This window comes from Equus przewalskii, chromosome 26, assembly GCF_037783145.1.
Source record: "Equus przewalskii isolate Varuska chromosome 26, EquPr2, whole genome shotgun sequence".
NCBI classification, from domain to species: domain Eukaryota; kingdom Metazoa; phylum Chordata; class Mammalia; order Perissodactyla; family Equidae; genus Equus; species Equus przewalskii.
The window spans coordinates 1,487,754-1,506,262 of record NC_091856.1 but is presented as its reverse complement, the minus strand read 5'-3'; the positions used below and the strand labels follow the sequence as shown (position 1 = coordinate 1,506,262).

The 18,509-nt window shown below is 45.8% G+C and overlaps 1 protein-coding gene across 6 annotated transcripts in view; it reads right to left on the bottom strand.

Annotated features, from left to right (window-relative positions):
• The window catches only part of CLTA (clathrin light chain A), a 51,829-nt gene extending 34,128 nt beyond the window's left edge, over nt 1–17,701 (bottom strand). For 3 of the 6 annotated variants that reach the window (XM_070595749.1, XM_008540143.2, XM_008540141.2), the window contains exons 1-4: nt 17,121–17,475; nt 9,923–9,960; nt 7,728–7,845; nt 3,055–3,166 (exon numbers count right to left, since the gene is read on the bottom strand). In XM_070595749.1, coding sequence (XP_070451850.1) covers nt 3,055–3,166; nt 7,728–7,845; nt 9,923–9,960; nt 17,121–17,331 — 479 coding nt within the window. In that variant the 5' untranslated portion in view covers nt 17,332–17,475. Of the gene's footprint in view, nt 1–3,054; nt 3,167–7,727; nt 7,846–9,922; nt 9,961–17,120 lie in introns of all 6 variants that reach the window. The other 3 variants (XM_008540142.2, XM_070595748.1, XM_008540140.2) reach the window with 3 other exon arrangements.
• Nucleotides 17,702–18,509: the final 808 nt, after the last annotated feature.

Here is an 18,509-nt window from a genome sequence, read left to right as displayed (position 1 = left end):
AATCCTTTTAGTCCACACAAAGGACTAGATCTAATCAACTTCAACTTGTGCTGACTTCCCCTGAAGAAAATAAAGGTTAATGATGCCTGTCGAGGCCTCACTGAGACAACAAAAGCTTGAATGTCAGGCTTTTTTGCTCTTTTGCAGCTGGCCCCAAAACGAGAGAGCTTGTTGGTGACAGCACAGCCCTGTCAAGTTACGGATCAGAACAAACGGGAAATCACACACAGCACAGGCAGCCCGTGCACCTGCTCTTCGCCCGCCAGACACGGGCCCGAGGGCAGGGGCCTGCGAAGCAGGCTCGGCCTCACGCCTGTCGGAACGCTCGGGAGGCTGCCCCACGTCGGAGCCCAGAGCGGGGCTCAATCTGCCATCACTGAGAATCGGGGATTCCCCAAACTTTCACAACAGGCCTTGAAAGAAGTGAGAAGTCAGCAACAAAGCTACCCGTAAAAAGGCAATGGTTTCTCTCATGCTTTGGAAAGGACATGGTCTGGGGTTGTCCCCATGGGTAAAACTCGTCCAACTGTGGCAGCCAGCCACTCTTCTGACTGGCTCCTATGAAAACAGAATTCTTTTCCATGGGCTGTCACTCAATAATGCATGGCTCTTGTGCAGTGATATTCAGGCCTCGACTTACAATAAAAGGAGGGAGATGCAGCCTGAGGACTCACGCTAGACTACAGTAGCCAGGAAGATAGGGGCTGTCTGCTGACGGGTCCACCCAGGGCCCAGCACAGAGCCTGGCACACGTGTGCTCCCAAGGCCGCAGGTGGGGGCATCTGGAAGGCAGCAGGCCTGATGACACACACTTACAAAAACAGGCCCTTGCCACCCCAAGTCTCCTCTTTCGAACTTGTCTGCCTTTCTGCCTTATCTCTGTGGTCCCCTTACATATCCAGCTGCGACAAGAGTTACCCAGGGAGAATGACACCTGCTTGAAATGAACACCCTCATTTTCTTTCCTCAAAATATTCACTTTTTACCTGTAAACAATGAGAAAGATGAGTCACTTTATATCTATCTCTAATATATGGGCCTTATTCCTTTAGTCCTATGGGACTCTAATGTTTAGAGTCAAACATGGATGGGGAGGGGAGCAGTCAGTGATGTCAAATCTCCAGGGGAGGAGGTACGCCATTGGAAAAAGTCGCCAGAGTGGTTCCAGAATGGCTCCCACCTCAGCCCACTGAAGAATAACTGGAATAAAGTGTAAAAACCATGCCATCTGCCCTGGAACCCTAGTGAGAGTGCCAAGTGTGTCACTAGCTTTCCACACTCAGGGTCAGCCTGTGCTGCACGGTTTCTGTAAGGAAGCGACCCGGTTTCTAAACAGCTCCGCACTCTCCATGAACGGGGAGTTGGCGTCTCCTCCCCTCTCTGGAACTTGAGAGGTTCATCTGTGAGACCACCCAACATAACACTGCAATTCCGGCAAGCAAAGTGGCCAAACCCTAAACCAACGCCTGGAGGGACGAAACCTTTCAGACTGAACTCCTCAAAACAGGTGTGATTACTCCCTCCAGGGAGAACCGATTCTGTACAGACAGGTATCCTTTGCTTTACAGAAGGGATACAGTTTAGCAAAACTGGCTTGAAAAAATTTCTGCAATGGGAAGACCGTTCCCAACGTAACCACTGTCTGAGTCAGAGAATCTGTTATGTCAACTTGCTTAAGTGTCAAGGACCCTGACACAAGGAGGGTCAGTCCCGTTTTGCCCAGTTCTTGAGCAGACTCACGGGCCGGGGCAACTCGCTAGGCTTCACGCAGTGCTTACACGAAGTGCCCCCGCAGCTTTCTCTAGAGATCTGGACTTGCATCCGGGGGAACTCATGTTGAATGAGCACAGGATAAAGGAGCCTGGACTTGTCAGCGCTTCAAACTGACCACGAGCTCAGCAGAAGCCCCGGGAGCTGATGCCACTCTCAGCAACTCAACGCCCAGACGAGAGAGCAGTCCTTACCAGACTCATGACAGACCTTCCACTGGAACCCAACAGGCACGCCTCCAGTGCCTCCTCACAGGACGGTGGCCAGGACTCTGGCCTGAGGTTTGAACCTGGCATCTGCGGGGCAGTGGACACAACCAAGGAGGCCAACAGGAGACAGCTGAAGGCGGCTGTGGGGCACAGGCCATCCGTTCGACCACAGTTGCCCCACAGTGGCAGAGGGTGGCCGGCAAAGTGGCAGTTCCCTTTTTCTGGCAGATTTCCATCTAACAGAGTTGCCAGAGACAAGGGCACTTAAACCCACTTCTGCCGCTAAGGACAGGAACCCAAGGATATTTACCCTGGAAATTAAAAACATCCCCAGGCCCAGACCGGCCTATCTTTACACTGAAGTGAGTGAACTAACTATGGAGTGAAAGCTGGACTCCGGATCCAGCAGGGAAACCAAGCCCACTGGCTAGACCAAGCAAGCAGCACTGCCTCGGCCTCGCTCCCACCAAGCCACTTCCAAGTGGACTCCGCGCACGGAGCAAAGACCACAACTCCTGGTCGGTGGTGATATGAGAATGAATGTGTTTCTCCCCACAACTATTTAACCTTCAGTAAGTGAGTAAATTCTGAAAAGGGCATTTAAGACGTCAACTTGAGATTTTCTTAGACACAGATAAGTACCCAGAGAACCCTTAATTCTGAAGTCCCTATGTTGGAAGGCCCGTGGTTACCCAATCACAAAGTACATCTCCCTGCTCACATACCCCTTCATGAAGCAGCTTTCAGAGGGCAGGGCTGTGTTCAGGACACGCAACGTGACCAAGTCCACGATCATCTCCCAAATACTGAGGTCTTTGCATATTCATGAAAGCGGCCTTTCATTTCAGGGTTACATTCTGACATGTGGACTCGATCGATGAAATCACTTTTCCTTTTGCTGTATCATACCATTACAGGTGGTGCACATTAACCAAACACTGAATTGAGATAGCTAAAGAACTGGCTCAATTGTGCTCACAAAAAAGAGACCTGCAGCTGAGAACCTACACTGGCTGTTGGAAATGGATTTGACACAGCCTTGGAAACCAGCTGTTGCTGAAGCACCAGGACTGACCTGTTGTTGGCTTTCGTTTTCTGGAGCTGCTCATCCTGCCTCGCATACCACTCTTCTAGCTCCTTTATTGCTTTTTCTTTCCACTCTGCTTCTTGCTTCCGAGAATTGGCATCTTTGAAGGGAAGAAAAAGGAGAACAATAGAAATGAGGCAAAACACAAATTGAAGTTCATTTCATCAGTTTATTTTAGCCTTATTTTAAAAATTATTTTATTTTTTTTTTGCTGAGGATTGGCCCTGAGCTAACATCTGTGCCAATCTTCCTCCACTTTATATGTGGGCTGCCACCTCAGCATGAGTGGCTGACGAGTGGTATAGCTCCACACCTGGGATCTGAGCCCACAAACCCAGGCCACCGAAGTGGAGCATGACGAACTTAAGCACTACACCATGGGGCTGGCCCTGTATTTAGTCTCCTTAAACTTACGCTGTGTGCAGGTGTGCGTGTGCATGTTGGAGGGAGAATAGTTGGGAAGGAAGACAGAATTCTGTTGTCCTTGCTGGTACATCCAGCTCTTGGATCTCAGCAATTCTACTCAAGGTGTTTTACCAGTTCATCTCCACTGACAATTTAGTAAATCACTAGTTTGGGGGGGGCGTTTTTGGGAAAAGGGGAGGTTGAAATACTTTCCACAGAAAAAAGCCTTTTGGGGCACCAACTGGGGAAAAGCAATTAGGAACGATTCTTTCATAACGCTGCTAACATTAGTTCTGGGTGGACTATGCATATTAGATAACCTTTTAACAAAATCTTCCCACAAACTATATTCCACAGCCCAGGTCTGCAACTAACGGTTCTGTAACAGACAAGGTGGCACTCTCTTAACTAAAGAGGGTACAAACACGTCTAGGAGAAGCAGGGAGCTTTCAAGAAAATTGCCAGAGGCAGGGAGGATTCAGGAAGCAGGAAATAGTAGACACACATGTTAGAGTTGGAGAAGAGTGCAGAACATCCGCTCCTGCTGAGAGGGTAGAGAGCGTCTGTGGCAGAGCAATGGCAGAGCAATGGAGAGAACTGCAGTGGGTGGGCGGGGATCATTATTAACAGCTATTCAAAAGGTGACAGAAATTAGAGAAAACGCATACCTAGCAGGTTTGCCAGATTGGAGTCTCAAACATGAAGTTTCTTAGGACTAACTATGGGTTCAACCATGGGTTCCTCTAAGAGAGTTAGCTAAAGAGACATAAGTCACTAAATAGTGGGAGAGAAAGAAATACAGGCCATAGCTATCGCTGCAGTTGACACTTGAAATTACTGACACTTCATATTAACAACATCCTCTCTAGTAGGTGTTTTACACATGCCTCATTTAATCTTTACAACAATCCCAAGAAGGAAAACTCTAGTCCCACATTCAGCAGTGAGAAAAACTACAGCTCAGGATGTTTGAGTACCTTCCTCCAGGTTATAGTAAGTGGCGGAGCCAAGATTCAAACCCAGGTCTGACTCTAAAGCTCTCACTTTTCTACCTCATTATGCTGCCTCCAAAGGAGGGAAAGAAAGGGAAGCAAGCCTATTAATACAAGACGTGACCCGAAGACAGTCACCAGTGATCCAGATGAGAGTGTGGACAGTGCAGAGCCAGAGGCCAACCTGTAATTAGTATCTTCGAGGAGGAGAGTAGAAAGCAGTGGTGGTGGCAAGTAACCAACTGAAGGGAAGCAGCAAAGCCTTTGGGGGCATTTTTAGGGCCTTTGCAGGAAACGTGTTAGAGTAACAATCTGGAGAAGGCTGTGTCTGTAACTATAAAAAACAGCCTAATAGCAGCTTGGAACTCCCCCAAAGTTTCAGATTATAAAGAATTTGTTACCCTGTTATCTATCTTATCAGAAGGTGACCTACCACCCAGAAAGAGAATTATTTTACTCAGGTTTTCCACGGATGACTCAAGTATATACAGTAAACTTCTGGTGCGTGTCTGTCCTTGGCATTAAGTGTATGCATTAAGTCTGTGTGTAACGGAGGGCACTATGACGCAATGCGAGATGCTGTGGGCCGACCATGCCATGTGGACAAAGAACCGAAACATATCAAATTTAAAATGTAAGGTCTTCTTTTCAAGAGTGGTGAAATTACTTCCAAAAAATTACTTTTTGATTGGAAAGTATTTTCTATGTAGTCTGATGACCTTGTTTCATTTTTTTTGCTGAGAAAGATTTGCCGAGCTAATATCTGCTGCCAATCTTCCTCGTTTTTCATGTGAGCTGCCGCCAGAGCATGGCCACTGACAGACGAGTGGTGTAGGTCTGCTCCTGGGAACCAAACCCAGGCTGGCGAAGTGGGCCCTAAAATCTTGTTATATATTAGGAACAAAATATTACAGAAACTTATCTCTGAAAAATTAATCTAATTTAGATAAAAATTGTGACCATCTGCAGATTATAGTTACTGCATAAAACAGTAACTTTAAATTGTATTTTTGCTTTTGCTGATTTATTATGGCAATAAGAATTTAGAATTCTTAAACGCTTAGCTGGATGGGACCAAGATTCAAACCATGATGCACTCTCTCTGAATCTGGGAAGGAGAGGCAGGAGGGAAGGATGAAGTGTCTGCTCAGAGAGCAGGGCACACTGCAGCCGTCTCCTCCTCTGGCTGCCCTCACTGCCGTTCACAGCAAGGAAAACTACTTGACAATGTGGCCAGCAGCTAAGCTGAAAACCAATGACACTGGCTCTCTATTTTTAGCATCTTGTGCTTTCTCAGTTCTTGCAAGGATAAAAGGGGCCAATAAAGAAACACCTAGTTCATGGGCCAGTTTAATTTGCTTCAACTGGAATGCAAGGCCAAATGTTTTACTTCCCTTAGGAAAGCATCTTGCGTGAAGAAAATACTTCATGGAATATTCCCAAAATGCCCAAAAGAAAATGCAGTACTTCCAGATGCCAAAGTGTACTTGGCTCCATGGAGAAGACAACTTTGTTAAACTTTGGGGAAAGAGAAAAGATAAAGCTGGGTTTTGTAACACGAAAAATACTTCCAGCTGTACTAATACCAGCTAACTCTTGCCCCTAGGCCTACTCAGAAGAGACCCCCAAGCAGCAGCAGCAGGGACCATGGCTGCTGGCACGAGAGACCTATTTTCATCTTTTTAAAGCGGCACTACCCAGTACAGGAGCTAATAGCCATATGTGGCTATTTAAACTTAGCAAAATTAAATAAAATTTAAAATTCCATTTCTCAGTCATACTTAGCCACATTTCAAGTGCTTAATGGCTACATATGGTTAGTGGCTACCAAACTGGACAGTACAGATACAGACTATTTCCATCATCACAGAAATTACTACTGGATAGTACTCTAAAGCTTCATATATAAATGTGCCCTTTGTTCTGAAAGCCACATGAATTGGATTGGAGAGAGAACAGTTTGGCACTAACTAGGTGGGTTATCTGGGTCAAGTTCTTTCCTATCTCTAGGTGTCAGTTACCCCATCTGAAAAATACGGAGTTATGTTTTTACTAGTTCAGTGGTTCCCAAGAAGGAAGAATAATGTTGACAGAGTGGTTACATACAAGAACGTCATTATTTCTAGATGTACAACAAAATATTTAGGCACGAAATATATGATGTCTGTATCTTAAAGTAGACCAGCAAAAAAAAAAGTGTGTTTACATTCAAAATACATTACATAATACATGTACAAAATACATATACATACACACAACACACACACACTTCATTTATATAAAGATAACCCAATAGGACACACGTTCATTTTACTCCTTTCAACTGTTCTGTGTTTTAAATTTTAATAAAAAGCTGAGAAAAGACGATCTCGTGGATAACATCCCCACACTCTGACATACCTCCCCAACCCACCACATACGGACAGCAACTCTCCTGATCTTGACCAACAGCTCACAATCCACGCACACAGCTCTTCCCCAAAAGCCAGGCTGGCTGTCACTGATCTCGGGCTCAGCTGCCCGGCCAGACGGCCTGACCAGCAAATGCAGTGTGGCGGAAGGGACAGTGTGCACCCTGAAGCAGGGCAGACTTAAGCCGAAATTCGGACTGTACCACTTCATAGCTGTGTGATTCAAAAACTTATTCAACCTATGATCCTTACATTCCTCATCCATAAAAATGTACAAACTTACCTTACAGGGGTATTAAGGCAAGAAAAACAAATTGTACATGTTTTCTAAGACACCTCTCTTTTCCTATTAAGCGTTACCTTCAATTCAGCTGTCAAATGACAAATAGACTGTGAAATGGACTATCTGATGTGGATATAAGACCTTCGAGTTTACAAAGCTCTCTCACAAATACCATCTCAGACAACCCTCGGGTCGTAACACTGACCTTACTCTGCAGATGAAGAAAACAGACTCCGAAAGGTTTGAGCAAGAGCCCAGAGCTGGTAAGAGTTAAGACCGGGCCTTGAACCCAGTCTTAGACTCCAAGTCCAGGGCTCTTCCCACAGCACCGCTCTGCTCCTGAGAGGAGAGGATGCACTCGCTCTCTGAGCTGCCCTAATCCGCACACAATGGCATATTATGAAGCATCTCCATGAGGGCGGCCCTCTGACCTGCAGATTGAGAACAATACCTTCCTAAAGACTAGACAAGGACACTATGGCTAACTCAAGTTACAAAGAGAGAAAAGTAGAGTCAAGATCAACTAGTCCACTGAAAACAGACAGCCAAGGACGGAAAGGGATTCCTTACCAAGGGCTTCCAAGCGCTCCGTCTGCTCTTCTCTCCATTTACGGATACTTTCAGGCTCTGACTGCAATCGATCCACTTGTGAAATAGCTGCATAACTGTCTGTCGGACCATTACTCTCCTAACACAAAACACAATTGTGCTCTATCAGTACCAGAAACTCCTTGCTGAAATGCGCTTCCTCCAGGTTAGGAGTCTGCTTGTGTACCACACTGAGGGCTATTGCAAATGTTAAAGGATTACCTTAAAAGTAACAACACAACCTTCCGTGCCAACAGGGAGCTTTCAACATTACTGCACTTAATCCTTACAATCGAGGAGGAGGCGGAGGAGCTGTCACCCTATCTGTTAATGAAGGGAATGTGAGTGGGAGAAAGGAAAGTCGGGGGTGGGCTGGTAATGGACTGACTAGGAAACAGCATGATCAGTTTTAGCTTCCCCACTTGATACAGAGATTATGCGGTATCTTCAATAACAAAGGTAAGTACCTTTGTTTCTTACCTTGCAGAGACAAGGCCTAGAACCTGAGACTTCTAAATGCAGGGAAAAGGTCACTTAATACCTTCCTCAAAATATACTGAATTCTAGGACAGAGAGGGTCCGAAAGAAAACGTATCGTCACTACAGTCACACCAAGGGGAAGACAAAGGCAAATATGAGTCACGATGTGTGGGGGCTGTGGGGGCGGACTCTTCTTTACAGCAGGTTCGATTTGGGAGCTGATAAACAAATTGGTAAAGACTCAACCAGAATTTAATCTTTAAAGAATTATTTCACCTGTTGAATTAGGAACTATTACCAGGTCAACCTAACCAGACTATAAATAAAGTTGGAAAGAGAATATTTCAAGTATTAGTAACTAACTTACTAGCACTTTCCACGCAATACAAGCTTTATCTCCCAAACACCTTGCAAGGCAAGTTTCTATTCCCGCTTCCCCGTTGGGGAATTAACTAAGACACAGAGAAAGGATGTGTCCAAACTCAAAGCTAGTAAGGAATGAAGCCAGATTCTGCACCCAGTTCTGTCTCACTCTGAAGGCCAAGCTCTAAACCAAGGATGGGACACCACAGTCTAGGCCAACTGCTGGTTTTTGTAATTAAATTTCCCTGGAACACAGCCATGCCCGTTCATTTACATACTGCCTATGGATGCTTTCATGGTACGTCAACAGAGTAGCTCGACAGAGCCCTTACGAACCACAAAGCTTAACATGTTTACTATCTGGCCCTTTAGAGAAAAAGTTCGTCCACCTTTGGTTTCAACCAATTAGACTAATCTTATCCTTCTTGCCAGTCCACTGGTTGAAGGATGGGCAGAAACCCAGGCATAAGGAAAGCACCAGGTTATTCCCCCAGGTGACAGTGATTACCTTCCCCTGATCCAGAGAGAAATGCAGGACTTTTTTTGGGCAGCTGGGAGAAGAAGAGAAACCCCATTTGGTTCTAGATAATATGACACGCATGCACATGTGAGACGGGGAAGTGCGGCTGCCATCTCACCACCATGAAAAAAGTCTGAGAACAAATCTGCCACACTCAGCAGGGAGAGCCAGAGCATTCGAGGAAATGAGTCAGAGTCCTGGTTTGAAGACACCTACCCTATCCCAGAGCTCTTTCAATTATATATACTAGTAAATTCCCTATGTTTAAGCCAATGCAAATTGGGCTGGCAACCGAAAGCTTAGGGATACAGAAAGAAAATAATGGTAGTCATCACAAATACCAGCTGCCTTCACTCCCAACAATCCAAAAGTTCAAATGCTGGCCCCACTACATGCTACCTTTGTTACTTTAGCAATTTACCTCTGTGTGCCTGTTTACTCATCTGTAAAACAGGAATAACAATAATACAGGCCCCTCGGGTTGTTGTGAAAATTAAATAAGATTAAGTAAAAACAGTGCTTGACACAGCACACGGCACAGAGTGTTTAAATGAGCCATCACCATCATCATGATGAAGGGTCATTTCTTGAGAAGAAAGTTGGTAACACTAGGGCCAGGTCAATAACATTTTAAAAGAATGTTCTATCAACATCACTTCTCTTCAAATCTTTCCACTCTGGCAGGTAACATACCAGCTAAGGATACATCCAGGAAAGTCAAAGGAGTAGGGTCCTTTCTAGGTCAGTCAATTCAAATCACAGGAAAGGGAGACTCTTGACCACTATCATTCAACACAATCAGAGTACTCTGTACCTGGTAGTATTCGCCATTCATCACTCCATCAACAGCATCTGCAAGACAGAAGATTTCAGTCTGTCAATCAGGGCTGGCCAAATGCTGGGCAAAAGGGTTACAGAGTAACGCAGTATTGTTTGTACGCCATAGGTACTGTAAGATACTAAATGCTATCTCCGTGCTTGGTACTAGATATAACAATGAACAATTTTCTATTTAACGAAACCAAGATATGCTGATACACAAATGACAAATGACTTCATCAAAATGTGGACCCCGTTCCCAAGCCCAACAGCTTGAGTCTGGTTTCTGGCCTAGAGAGACAACACATGAAAGCCTAGCAGAGCAGTCTCATGGAGCAACAGTGTTTCTCCATGAAAGCTCCGGAGAAGGCAAATAAAAAGTGTGGCCTGGAATTCTTCACAGTGAGCAGAGACGTGTGGCCTCATGGGAAACCAAGGTGCTTTCTTGGGGGTCAAGTTCTCCATCCTGTGGCTGGAGCAGGTTTGGCACCTAAGGGTCTACAATGGAGACCTCTTGCTAACTCCTCTAACCCACTTGGAATTAATCCAGAACAGCAAGATCTGGACATAACAAATTAAACCAGTGTTTTCAAGGATGCAAGCTGCAAAAACGCAAAGCGTGGTGTACAATCTGGTCTTATTGGCACAGTTAGTTATTCATAAGCTAAGGGAGAAAGTCCATCTCAGAAATACGAGAAAGTAAGACCTAGAGACTCTCCATCCATAGGGTACAAAATGGTAGTCCGCAGGCTGAATGTATTTTATTTAAAACACAAAGTACTAAGTCAGGAAATTTCACAAAATTAGGACTTCTAGGTTTTGGGGGTGAGGGGAAGGCAGAAAGAAAATCTGGCAATCCTGGGCCTGCAGTCTTCAATTGGCAATAACTGTCTGAAATGAGGCAGCCTTTTCGTGCAGCATGCTCTGGTCAATTTGCCAGTCCCCACTAGCCCCACTTTTTTTAAAACCCATTCTGTGTCTCACTAGTTCAGTTATCTGATTAGCCCGATTAGCAGGTGCTTCTAGCCCCGCCCTGACCCAGCAGTCGTCACTAAGAGGTAGTCTGTACAGGGCCCCACCTAATCCCTCTGGAGAGGCTGCTCTGCCTTCCCTTGAAAGCCTCAACACAGGCACCATAAAAACGGAGTTTCTCAACCACGCACACACAGATACAGAGATCAGACTGGTGGTTAACAGAGAGGAAGAGGCGAGGGTGAAAGGAGTAAAACGGCACATGTGTACGGTGATGGATGGTAATCAGCGTTTGGGAGGTGAATATGATATAGTCTACACAGAAATCAAAATATAATGATGTACACCTGAAATTTACATGTTATAAACCAATGTCACCTCAATAAAAAGTAAACAGACCAGTGATTAAAAAAAGTTTAGCTTCTACCTATATATTCTGTACTTTATATCTGTTGTTTGACCCACATTTACTACCTACTTTGCAGGACTTCTATTATTTTGTCCAAATTTTTTCAAACTGTGATGACCATCTTATTGCCTGGAGTGGGAGAGGGAAGTTGAGAGAGGAACCTAAAAGACATAAGAAGTATCCTTCAGTAGTAAAAGGAAGGCCAAGCAGTCATTGTGGGCCACCATCAGAGGCCCTCACAGGGCAGTATGTGGAAACAGCACAGCTGTGCCAGACGCCTGGGGCAGGGTGCTCTCTGCCTCATTCTTTCCTTCTAACAGGCAGAGATTTCATCAAACTATTCCTCTGGTCTTCTTTAACTACTTAAACCCAACCTGAGCTGCCTATTTTCCAAATCAACCCAAACATTTGATCTATTCCATTGGTTCTCTTGTTTCTCCCAACTACCCTCCTCTTGGCTTTCGGAGGATTGAAACTTTCATAGATCATTTCCCCAGTGTATCTAAAACCAAAACATTGCTTTTAAAAAACGGAAAATGGACACAGAAGAAAATGCCATGTAATTTCATTACTCAGTCTATTGGTTTCTATCCTTTTAGTTTACCTCATGCATATTCAGAAAATTTCTTTCAGCAAAACTGGATTCCTACAACATATGTTTTTAGTAATCCATTTTTGTATCATTAAATTCTCAACTTTTTTAGTATGAAAACACTTAAAGTGTGTTTCCAATGTGCCAAGGACAGTGTTAAACATTTTATATACATTAAATTTTAATCCTCACAACACACCTATATGTATCAGCCCCTCACAAACGACCTTAGAATATGCATAGGGTTCCTTGAGAAGTAAATAAGTTGCTCTTAAAGGACCAGATAATTAATAATATTCCTAAATTTATTTTTATGTTTAAGATACATAAGAAAAATATTAAATGCATGCATTCTGAGATATCAGCCTTCAAAAAGTGGTGCAAAACCTGAGCAAGCCCAGAGTCAAGAGGAAAGACCATCTGATAATCTGACACGAGTCCAAACTACCTCGACTTCAATCTATGTTTCAACTGGTTATGTACCTTGATTATTTCAGCATATTTCTCATACTGTTCTTAATTTCCCTAATTGTTTTACTCCTATGTTTTATTTATGACAGCATAAACATGAGTTTCTTACAGTTTGTGTCAGTGGCTTTTTACCACTTTAAGCTAGTTGTGTGCCATGTACCTATACAATTTTTTAAGCATTCTATCAAGTTTTAGAAATACAGTGTTTACCAAAAAACTAATAAAAGTATTTTGGGGGCATATTCAATTGCTCCGCTGTAATAAACGCCTTGTTGTAGAATGGCTGGGTCACAGCATACGTATTTGAAAGACTTCTAAACCACTACCCGCTTGCCCCTTAGTTTCTATTACAACAAACAGCACGAGTGCCCCATTTCTCAGACCTTCATTGATACTTAGAGACTGAGTTTTACCATGTTTTTAAATTTTTGCTAATCTGATAGCAGAAAATAACCTTAAGATACCTTTGTTATGTCAATCTTATTTCCTATGACAATCACTTATCTGACATTTGGTTTTCTTCTTTACTAAACTGACTTTTGCCCATTTTTCTGCTGTTGATCTCTAGGTATTCTCTCTGTATTATCCATCCTCTCATATCGCAAATATTTTCCCTATTGTTTTTTCATATGGTTTGTGATATTTAACACCTAGAACTACTAAATGTGTAACAGAAACACTATCAATTTTTCCTTTATGATTTCTGCATCTGCTTTTATGCTGAAGTCCTTTCCTACTCTGAAATATTCACTTTTCTTCTGGTACTTAAAAAAAAAAAAAAAAGCTGCTCTTTAATCGACCTGAAATTTATTGTCTAAGAAAAGAATGACAGTTTTGGGGGGTTTTTTTGCTGAGGAAGATTAGCCCTGAGCTACCATCTTTGCCAATCTTCCTCCACTTTATATGTGGGTCACTGTCACAGCATGGCTGACAAGTGGTGTAGGTCCAGGCCCAGGATCTGAACCCACGAACCTGGGCCACCGAAGCAGAGTGCGCCAAACTTAACCACTATGCCGTGGGGTCGGCTCCAAGAATGAGATAGTTTTAAATCCTAGAGCCTACAATGGCCTGTCTGGCCAGGCCTACATTCTGGTTAATGTACTACAGCTAACACACCAACTATCCAGTTAATATATTCGAGCCCCAGGCCATTCCCAGTAGAAGAGCCTTTGATCACTAGTGCATACACAAAACCAGAAGCAATTCTCATTGCATACCTCCTCCTAAACCACGTGCTGCCTGTCCTTTAGGTCTGAAGACCTCTCCAGATCCAATGGCAAGTGCTTTGAGCTCTATATTAGTTACTGTACTCCTATATTCACATTGAACTGGCTCAAGACAAAGGATCGTCTGTTGCTACAGAAACATGCAGAAAGGACATCTAGGGCCTTGACTTAGTAGGACAACTAAGCTAAGCAACCTGTTGCTCCAGCAGGAAACTTCCTAGGGCATCTCAGGAACTCCAGACAGAAACAAGGGCTAGAATATGTTTTCAGTGATGAAAGGCTCTGTCCCAGACCCATCTTAGACTTCTCATGTTCCCCAGCCCTTTGAAGTCAAGCAGATCTGGGTTTGAGTCCCCGCTGAGCCATGCGTATATCAGCTTGCTCCCTTGGGAACACAGCTTCACTTCCACGATGACCAGTTCTCAGCTGAAATAGGATGACACCACCACTCAGCCTGCAGTTACTGCATGGATCCGAAAGCACGGAGAGCACCTGGCATACCGTAAATGTGCAGTATTGCTAAAGACCACTCACAAGATGTCTCTGAACTTCTCTCCACCACTGCTGCCAAAATTCCTCTCCCTCCAGAAAGCCTTCCTTAGTTCCTCTACCGCTCTTCTTGCTCCTCCTCCAAGAAAGGACTTGTGAGAAACATAACCAATAGTGCCTCACTGCCATGCTCTCTCAGGACCTCCTTAACTGCCTCTTATTCCCCTCCCCCCTCATTACTGAGGGCTTTGCAACAGCTCTAGATTTATGCTGCCTCCTTCTGGAGCACTCGTTCTTCCTCAACATCCTCAGAGCCACTTTACCCGGCTGTCACCTCTCACCTCTCAACTCAGGGCCTCTTGTCTGGTTCTCCCGACAACCAAGGGAGTCATCCATGACTCAGGCCTAACCCCTCTGGGTTTTGCCTGTCCCCATGCTCCATGGGAGTTTAGATTATGTTCCTCTCTCCTCAGTCTCTGTCTGAGCCTCCTGCCTATACACCTAAGTATAACACAGATACAGAGCTCCCTCTTAAAATGTTTCCTCAGTACACCCCAAAGGCTACAGGCTTTGTAGCACCTTTCTCGCCCTACTTCCAAGGAAAATGGTAGCCAGGTACTATGTGTAGTAATAATAATAATATTCCAGGTACTGTGTGTAAGCACTTTACAGGTGCTTGCTAATGTAATCCTGGCAACCCTATGTGGCATGTATGTGCCCCTTTTACAGAGGAGAAAACTGAGGCAGGGCAGTGGTGGTTATTTACGTTGCCTGAGACGACAAAGCTAAACTCATCCTTGAGCAGTCTAAGATACCAGGGACTCTTAACCACTAGAGTGCTTCTTGAAAAAAAGAAAAGAAAGAAAAGGAAATTGTCCAACCAGCTCTCTAATCCCCAAAGTGCTGACCACTGCACTATTACCAACCTCAACCACACGGTCAGAGGCCTGGCTTTAAGTCACTAAATGCTTAGTTCACTAAGAAAGTCCTTCCTAGGAACTAAGTCAGCAATCACACCTTCCTTCCCTTTGCTGAAAGCTTGATGCACAAGGGACCCATATGTCCGACTCTATTCTCTCCTTTTTGTTTTGTGAGGCAGGCTGGCCCTAAAGTAACATCCGTGCCCATCTTCCTCCATTTTATATGTAGGACGCTGCCACAGAGTGGCTTGATGAGCAGTATGTTGGTCTGTGCCCAGGATCTCAACTGGTGAACCCTGGCCCACCAAAGCAGAGTGGGTGAACTTAACCACTGCGCCACTGGGCTGGCCCCTATTCTCTCCCTTTTTACCTCCTCAAGGTGCACATCACCAAGATCTGCGGGTTTTATATAGAACCCTTGGACCTGCCATTTTTGCCCATTTCTGTGAGTATCTACTATGTGCCAGTCATCGGGCTAGGCACTGGAAATACAACAGCGAGCAAAAGTAACACTGTCCTTGAATCAGGAAAATCTTCTAACTATAGGTTCTGATTCCCCCAACTCCGTCCTACCCCGGACAGCCACGAGCGCCTTTCAGAAATGACAATCTCTTATCCCACTACACCCATACGAAAACTAACCGAATATGGTACAGTCTAAGGGTGGGGACTTGGGGCTCAGCTATTAACTTGTCCTTTTTTCTTCAACAAGTTATTTCTCTGTAGGACTCAGTTTTCTCTACTATTAAATGAATGGGGCAAACTAAGGATCTAAAAAGTAAATTTTATGATTCTCAGGCAAACGTTAAAGACCACCCAACAACAAAAAACCCCCAACCACTTAAAGCCAACTTCATCTCCCAGCCACTGCCCAGGTGAACCCAACCTACCTGCTCTCAAAGGCACTTTCAAGCATATTACATGACCTCAGGCAGAGTCTTACTGAGGGACCAATTTGCTTAGGAGGTGGCATGGTGTAGTATAAAAACCCAGAGGCTGCAAAACTGGCTGTCTCCCCACCCACGCTCCCAAGAGGTTCTGATTGGTTGGCATAGTAATTTGAGACTCCTGAGTCTGAGTGTTTTTATTAAGAGCACTATCCTAGCGCACCAAAGCCTAGACTCCGACACTCTTTCCTGCCTCACGCCCAGCACGCTTCTCCACTTCTGTCGCCTGCCCAGGCCCCTCAGGGCTGAAGCAGCAGACCCTCCTATCTGCCCCACCAGTATCCTATTCTCCTTTAAGTGGAGTTTTTTTAAGTAAATGAAAAGCCACATCTCATTTCTTCTAGCTAATTTTCTACTTCCCCATAAGATCTCTTACTCTCATACCTTTCCTCCCATCACAATCCTAAGCATCACCCACATGCAAGGCATTCAAAGATCAAATTGACATCCTACTGTGCTTTTTTTTCCCCTTGAGTTTTTCTGAGAAAAGGCCACACTACATTCTTTGTTCACTTCTTGAAAGACTGGTCCAGGTCAATCTTAGGTCTGCTCAGGCAACAATGCCTACCAAAGCTGTTTCCAGAGGAAGTAGGGCTCCAGAAGTCCTGGCCCTACTACCTTTGACAAATGGCGAAATTCTTAACCCTCGCTGGCCAGAGTTTCTTTTTCCAGGGCTAGATCATCCTTCTTGAGTTCCCTATTCACTCCTCATTCTGTACACCTTAAGCGCTTAAATGCTGAATTGCACTGCCCTTTCTGATTGTATGTCTCAAAAACGATACTACTACTCTTATTTTTTCTGCTCTCCTTTCCCAATAACTGGATCCGTGCTGGGCTCAGAGCTGCCTGTAAGTCTGGCCAAACTGCGCCAATGCGGCTGCTTCAGAGTCCAGGCTCAAAGCACGGCAAGCGCTCAATGAAAAGTTCCTGAACTGAAGGGGCTTCTTCGGGCGCCCTATTTTCTTCGCTGTCCCGCTCCGCCCGCGCCCAGGGGCGCTCACACCCAGAGCAGCGAGCCGGCTCCCCGAGCCGGGGTCTCGCTTCCTCTTTGCCCTCCTCCTAACCCGCCCGCTGCACCAAGGAACAAGAGTTAGGCGGAGCGCTCGGACCCACTCCGGCCGAGTTTCCAGACCACGCCTCCCGCCCCAAGCGCGCCCGCCCTCTCACCCGGACCCCCCGGCGGCTCGCCGTGCGGCAGGGGCCCGGGGGCGCCGCCGTCCAGGATGGCGAAGGCCTCGTCGTTCTCGATGCCCGCAATCTCGCTCTCCTGCTGCGCCAGGAAGGCCGCGGCCGGGTCTTCTTCGCCGGCGCCGGCCACACCGTTCCCCAGCGCGGGGCCGCCGGCAGCGGGGGCGCCGAACGGATCTAGCTCGGCCATGGCGCGCAGTTCAACGGCACGGACACCGACGTTGAGACCAGCCAACCGAACCACCAACACGACGCCCGGCAGCGGCCGCTGTGGTGGCGACGGCAACCGGAGGACAAGCGGGAGGAAGGAGGAAACGGAAACGGAAACCTTGTCCCTATATCCGGTCGGTCTAGGAGCTTTGGGAGAGCCGAAAAGGCAGCAACCAATCAGAGGACAGCAATGGTTCAAGAGCTACCCAATCAGCAGGAAGGGGGCGGGTCCCCGAGGAAAACTCGTGACTCGGGCAGCGCCCGCGGGGTGGGTGGCGCGCCCGGCGGGCCGGGCTGGCGGCAGTGGGGTTTGCGTTAAAGCGTCCTTGCCCGCCGGGTCCGCCACGTCTGAGGAGACTCTGTTGCTGAACCTACAGGTGAGGGGAAGTTAGGGCGGCGATGATTGGCCGATCTCAGAAGAGTCAAGCCAATTAGGCTTTCTGGACTTCAGTTTCCTCATTCGTAAAATGGGAACGAGAATCCTGCACTGCCTTCCTGCCAGGATTGTTGGGAAAATGGGATCCTTTTACGGCTGTGTACTGGCTTTACAAAAAAAAATTTTGTGCTTGTTAACACATTCACCCAGCCTAGATTATTTTCTTCCTTAGAGCCGCCTGACTCAAATGGAATGGATTCAAACAACTCTGATTTTTCTCCCCCATAGTATTCTCACCCCATAGCATTCTCTCTGGGGTGAGTACATGACTCTGGGGAAGCTGGCCTGAGAGTCACTTGCTAGTGGAGGCATCACATCTCATCATGCAAAATCAACAAATATTTATGCATTCAGAATTGGGGAAATCAGCTGAAGTGCTTAGGCATGGCTTCACAGAGGAGGTTGCTCTGAGCTCTGCTATGGAAAATGGGTAAGATTTGGAAGAGTCAATAATGGCAGCCTAATGTTACTGCTGTGCAAAGATTCAGAGCTTGGCACGTTTGGGGGACAGAGAGTACGTTAGTTTGGCTGGATCTGAAAGAGCTTAAGAAGAGAATAATTGAAGGTATATTTGGAGACGTATGCTGGGTCCCTGAGTGCAGTCCATGCTAAGGAGCCTTCTTAGTGATAGGGAACCATGGAAGGTTTCAGAGAAAGGAACGATTTGACCAACGTGTTGCTTAGGAAGTTAATCTGGTCCCTGTATGCAAGATGGATGGGAG